Consider the following 6,681-nt stretch of genomic DNA (forward strand, 5'->3'; position numbering starts at 1 on the left):
AATGTATAAACAAAATGTGTATACCCATAAACTGAAATATTATTTCGTGATAAAATGAAGTATGGATACATGCTACAATGTGGATGAGTCCTGAAAACATTACGTTAAATGAAAGAACCCAGAAACTAAGGCTAAGTATTGTTTATTTCTTTTAATGTGAAATGTCCAGAATAGGCAAGTCCATAAAGAAAGTAGATAAATGGTTGCTAAGGCCTGCGCAGAGGAAGGAGTGGGAAGTGACTGCTAATGGCTTTGGGATTTCTTTTGGGGTGATAAAAATGTTCCAGAATTAGATGGTGATGATAGTTGTATAACTCTGGGAACATGCTAAAAACCACTTAATTATGCACTTCAAAATGATGGATTTTATGGTATATAGATTATGTATCAATATGGCTGCTGTTTAAACTAAAAAAACTTACACTTCAAAATGGTAAATGTTATGGTATATAGATTATATATCAATGAGGCTGCTGTTTAAAGAAAAAAACAAGTAAATTCACTTACTCTTGTGTCAACTCAGTACTGAATATAAACAGGTATTGCATAAGTTGAAGAAAAGTAACACTCAACGTATGACTATCAACAAAACATCCTTCTATTTTCTTGTAGTTTTCTGCAAACAATTTACATAATGTTCTTCATGACAATAAAAATATTGTGCATATTGAAAAAAAAGAAGGGATGTTAACAATCACCAGATACTGAGGAAGTAAGTGTCTAACAGATCAATAAAAACTGATAAAACAATCAGTACAGTGCAAAAGGGTAAAAATAAAAAATTTTAAGATGTGTAGGTTTCAAAAAAGAAATTCACCTTCCATGACCCTTCTCCGAAATCTATCTATAATCTACTGTAAACCAAGAGATAGGAAATAGCCAACGCAGAACAGAGAAATGAAATTCTCAAGCTAATGGTGATTGGACACACCAGCTGACACACCCTGTGTAGCGGCTGCAAATAACAACCAGTCAGGAGTGGAGCAGGATAGAGAAAGAACAAAGAAAGTGAATCCAATAGATAACTAACGTGTGAACATTCTGAATGGAGTTTCATGCTCCTAGAGGAAAACAACATTAAATTAAAGACCAGTATAGAACCAATCAAGTGAACAAACAAAAATGATTAACTCTAGGTAAACAAAAGTATCCAATAAAGAAAATACAGTCTCATAACATTGGCCCAACTAATGCATAATACTAATGAAGTCATAAAAATATAACCACTAAATTATTTAAGGACACATTATGCTATATCTGAACTCTGCCAGAAGAAAGGGCAGCGCAAGGCCGCTGCATGAGCTGGCGTCCTCTAAGGGGCACCCAGGTATTGGCACCACAGCCCAAGGTCTGCACCAGGCTGCTGCACTTGCTGGAGGAAGAGTACCTTCCCCTAATCCACACAAAGGCACGACAGGAGCTAGTCCGGGCCTGGGGACAGTGAGTGCAGATGTGTTTTCAGAGAGCCAGTCTCAATCACCTACAATTAATGGACATACAGTCATGTGCCACATAACGACATCTCAATTGACAAAATGGACCACATATACAACAGTAGTCCTATAAGATTATAACACTGTATTTTTACTGTACTTTTTTTTTTGGGGGGGGGGGACAGGGTCTGGCTCTGTTGCCCAGGATGGAGCACAGTGGCACAATCTTGTCTCACTGCAACTTCCACCTCCCGAGCTCAAGCCATCCTCCCACCTCATCCTCCCAAGTAGCTGGGACTACAGGCCTATACCACCACACCCAGCAAATTTTTTGGATTCTTTGGTAGAGAAGAGGTTTTGTCATGTTGCCCAGGCTGGTCTCAAATTCCTGGGCTCAAGTGACCTGCCCACCTCAGCCTCCCAAAGTGCTGAGATCACAGGCATAAGCCACCATGCCTGGCCCTACTGTACCTTCTCTATACTTAAATATATTTAGATATACAAATACAATTTTGCTAGAACTGCCTAGAGCATTCAGCAGAGTAACATGTGTATAGTTTGTAACCTAGGTGTAACAGGCTATACCACAATAGTCCAGGTGTGTACCAGGTTATGGGTACACACTACACATCTAGGTCTGTGTGAGTCCACTCGATGATGTTTGCACGACAATGGAATTGCCTAACACATTTCTCAGAACGTATCTACGTCATTAAGTGATGCATGACTGTAAGGAAACCTGGGGGAAAAAATCAAGAAGAAAATAAAGAACAACATAAGCAAGTTTCTTTAAAGAAAAAAAAAAAAAAGGTAGGCCAGGTATGATGGCTCACGCCTGTAATCCCAGCACTTTGGGAGGCCGAGGCGGGCAGATTACCAGAGGTCAGGAGTTTGAGACCAACCTGACCAACATGGAGAAACCCCATCTCTAGCAGCCTAGTTTAGGGAGCTGCTTGATGCCCACAGGGCTACACTGCCCCAGAGAAGGAGCCCACATACAGCACTATCTAGAAAGCCAAGCCATACCTGTGTATATTCTGCTCAGTGAACTAGTGGTCACTGCCTCCTCTGTAATGACAGAGGCTACCCTGTCATTACAACAGGGTTCTCCAGGAAAGCAGCTACTGCTCTCTCTATCCTAGAAACAAACTCTCAAAGAGATTTGCCTTCCACATCCTAGTGACTGCAACACTCTAACTGTGGGCTGATTTCTCATGCCATTGGTGTGCTCACCAACTGGGCCTGTTGCTTCCAGGAGATCCCCATCTCAAGCCTGCAGACCAGCCCCAGTAATCCACAGCCAGATGAGTGTTTCCAGGGCAGTCCCATCTCAAACTGGTGAACCAACCCTTGTGACTCAGTAACACACTCACCAGCTAGGCATGCAGCTTCCTGAGACTGCTGCCTTCCTCCACAACTCCCAACCTGAGCAGAAAAACAAACTGCACATGCTCCTGCAGCCTAGGTCACCAAGGCACTCACAGGTATCACCAAAATGGATAATAGCAAAAGAAAAAAAAAAGGCAAGAAAAAAGCAGATACTACACTACTGTCCTCCTGGAACTAAAGCAGATGCAGCCCATCCAACTGACACCCTGAGACACTTCTCCAGGTGAAAGTCTTTCTCTACATAAACTACTCTATACAATTGGAAAAGGTGACCATGTCAACAGTATCATAAATATAAATATAGGAGATAAGAAACATGAAAATGCAATGAAACTCGACACCACCAATGGTGCATAATGTTTCACAAAGTTACCCTAAATAAATGGAAATTTTCAAATTGCCTTAAAAGAAATTTCAAATATTGATCTTAAGAAAATTCAATGAGATACAAGAGAATACAGATAGAAAACCTAACAAATAATAAAAAAAAGCCATAACCTGAATGAGAAATTCAACAAAGACATAGATATCATTAAAGAAAACAAACAAACCAACAGAAACTTTAGGAATGAAGAACTGAATGAATGAAATAAAAAGTACAACTGAGAGCTTCAATGGCACACTAGGTCAAACAAAAGAAAGAACTTCTGAATTTGCAGACAGGACTTTTGAAATAACCCAGCCTGAGGGAAAAAAGGAGAAAAAAAGAGGAAAAAGAATCAAAGAAAGCCATGATATTACGATAACAGATTTTGGAAATATAGAAGAGAAACAGAGAGAAGAGACAGACAAAGACACAGAAAACTTATGTAACATATTTAACAAAATAATAGCTGGAAATCTCCCAATTCTTGGGAGAGATGTGGACATCCAGTTGCACAAAGCTTAAAGGGTCCAATACATATTCAACCCAAAAAGGTCTTGTCTAAGGCACATTATAATCAATTTGTCAAAAGTCAAACACAAAGAAAAAATTCTAAAATTAGCAAGAGAGAAGCATCAAACCCCAAGTAAGCAAGTCTGCTTTAGACTATCAGGAGTTTTCACAGCAGAAACCTTGAAGGCTAGGACAGATTAGGATGATATATTCAAAGTGCTAATGAGAAATCTGTCAGCAAAGAGTACTCTACTTAGCACAGCTACCCATTAGAAATTAAAGAAATAAAGTCTTTACCAGACAAGCAAATGCTTATGGAATTCATCACCATAAGACCAGCCTGACAAGAAATGCTTAAGGGAGTGCTTCAATCACAAGTGAAAGAACAATACTAAAGCAAAAACACAGGACACTATCAACCTGTTAAAAATAAATTCACATTCAAATTGAGAATTCTACATTACTGAAATAATGCTTTAGAATCTTTCAAATCACCCTTGAGAAAGGTGAACATCAAAATAGTCAAAGATATTTATATCCACAATGAGTTCTTAATAAATGCCCAATACAGAACAATATAAATTAAGGCAAAAAAAGTACAAATTTTGTGCATTGACAAGGGATGTGGGGATAGTATAGCAGGTTCATGTGTGATCAAAACTTTTAATCAACTTTAAATAGTCTATCATAACTATAAATTTTTAAATGTAAGCTCCAGAGTAACCAAAGAGAAAAAAATTACACCAGATATATCAATGAAATAAAGAAAAGAATCAGTTTATCAGTACAGAAACTCACCAAATCATAAAGCGAACAATAAAAGAAACAAAAGATCTACAAAACAACCAGAAAACAATTAACAAAATGACAGAAGTTAACTTCTTGCCTTTTAATAGTATCTTTGAATACAGACGGTTTCAATTCTCCAATAAAAAGATGTAGAGCGGCTGAATGGTTTTTCATACATGTTTCCCTAGTCCAGACACCCAAGAGTACGTTCCTCTCTTGGGCATAAGAAAATCTAGAGTTATATTTAGGGCATCATAATGTGCGGTGAATAGCTGACCGAGCTGGCATGCTCACAATGACCAAATTATGTTCGTCATATTTTACTTCAATACATTGATCTACTATTAACTTGTAAATAATGTATTTGTTTTCTAGACACATTCCAGGAAGACCAGAGAAACTGACTTTTATCTATATGGAATAATCCACTGGTGAATTTCTTTTAGGATGGACCAAAGCTGATCTAGAACATAATCTTTACATAGCTGGATCCTTCCCATCAGACGAGAAAGAACATCTGGGGTGAGAGACTCCGTTAGAAGAGCAACGTGGGATGGTGCTGTGCTAATTGGTAGTCCCTGCCCTACATCTTTGTAGAGGACTGAAGCCCAGAGTGGGCCATGGTCAACTTACATGTTGAAGTGAAAGCCTCCTTCTAGGTGTGCATGTGCTTATTACAGATATACCATGGTGCGAAGTACCCCAGGAATACAGGAATAAATAAGAATACATGCTGTATCCATGATCATGAGGCCCACAGGCCAGAATGCCAGCTGTGGAATTGCACAGCTCGGGTCCAAAGCCTGGCTGGGCCATGACCACCTGAATGACCTGAGGAATGATCTCAGACAAACTTGTAAAAAGAAGTGGAGACCCTGCCTGCCAGCGGGGTATGTGGTAAGAGGCAGCATCCAGTCAGGTCAGGGCACCGTGTCCTCTCCTTGGAAACCTGCACAGCGAGGCTGGTGGCCCTCAAGGCCACAGTAGCCATGGAGAAACCAGGCCTGGCTCCAGGTGGCACAGAAGCAATGGAGAGGCCCTGGGAAGCCTGGTGAGATCTGGTTGGTCCTGCGCCCTGCTTCCAGCAAGTTCTGACGCTGTAACCAAGGGGACAGGGCCGGCCAAGACAGGGCCACTGGGTGCCAGCCAGCACCTAGGCCAGGCACCAGGCGGGAAGGGCTCTGGCAGATCAGTCCCGCACCCCCAACAGCCCCACAGGGGGGCCCATCCAGGGCCACACATGTGCCCCCAAGAGCAGGATGTCCCTGAGGTTAGAGTCCAGCTGGACTGGTGGAGGGACCTCGCCCTTTGTCCTTTGACTCCTCTTGTAGGCACCCTCGCTGGGCTCCTAAGCACGCCTCCACACCCTGGCTCTGTCACCAGCCCCATGGTGATGTCATAAGCTCCCAGGTGCCCAGTGCGCACCCAGCCACAGAGAAGTGGCTGACTTAGGAGTATCCTCTCCGCTCTGACCCTTAGTTTCGTCTGTGCACAACTCGCTCAAAATGGTCAACTCACTAAGCATATTTTGTTCCTGGTTCCGCCGCAGGTCCCAGCCATGCCATCGGCAACGTGCTCATCTAAGCGTATTTTCTTCCTGGTTCCACCACAGGTCCCCGAGATGCCATTGGCAACCTGCTCGTCTTATCTGTGAGGCCTTTCCAGCTGGCAGGGCTCACCCTGCGGCTCCTGCACCTGTGCCTGCCTTGAGAACCCGGGGCTGTTTCCGATTCCTCTTCAACCCTCAGCAACATCCTGGGCCTTCTTTTCCAGCCAGGTGGGATGGCGCCCCTACGAGGCTGTGTCTTCTCCCTCGAACAGGGGCACCCCACTGAGGGTCCCGCCTCCTGTGGACTGGAGCCCCCCCTCAAGGAAGAAACCCGTGCTGTCTGCTCGCAACTCCATGATGTTCGGACACCCCAGCCCTGTGAGGATCCCTCGTCTCAGACGCAAGTTTAACCTCCAACTGCCTTCATTAGATGAGCAGGTGATCCCAGCCAGGCTCCCGAAGACGGAGGTGAGGGCAGAAGAGCCCAAAGAAGCAACGGAAGTGAAAGACCAGGTAGAGACCCAGGGGCAGGAGGACCATAAAAGGGGCCCCTGTAGCAATGGGGAAGCAGCCTCCACCTCCAGGCCCCTGGAGACTCAGGGAAACCTCACTTCCTCCGGGTGCAGTCCCAGGCCCTTGGAGGG

General features: G+C 43.3%; 2 protein-coding genes across 9 annotated transcripts in view; one reads left to right on the forward strand and one right to left on the reverse strand.

Moving 5' to 3' along the window:
• The window catches only part of SPTLC1 (serine palmitoyltransferase long chain base subunit 1), a 116,356-nt gene that overhangs the window by 101,268 nt on the left and 8,407 nt on the right, over positions 1 to 6,681 (reverse strand). The gene's annotated exons all lie outside the window — the stretch shown is intronic.
• On the forward strand, positions 5,994 to 6,679 carry LOC113220184 (putative UPF0607 protein; the record flags this gene model as incomplete). Its single annotated transcript, XM_026448940.2, is given in 2 exon segments — positions 5,994 to 6,300; positions 6,303 to 6,679. Coding segments are annotated over 2 exon segments (684 nt in total), but the record flags the coding sequence as incomplete, so codon positions are not given.

The sequence above is a fragment of the Piliocolobus tephrosceles genome, chromosome 14 (genome assembly GCF_002776525.5).
Source record: "Piliocolobus tephrosceles isolate RC106 chromosome 14, ASM277652v3, whole genome shotgun sequence".
In the NCBI taxonomy this organism is placed as follows: domain Eukaryota; kingdom Metazoa; phylum Chordata; class Mammalia; order Primates; family Cercopithecidae; genus Piliocolobus; species Piliocolobus tephrosceles.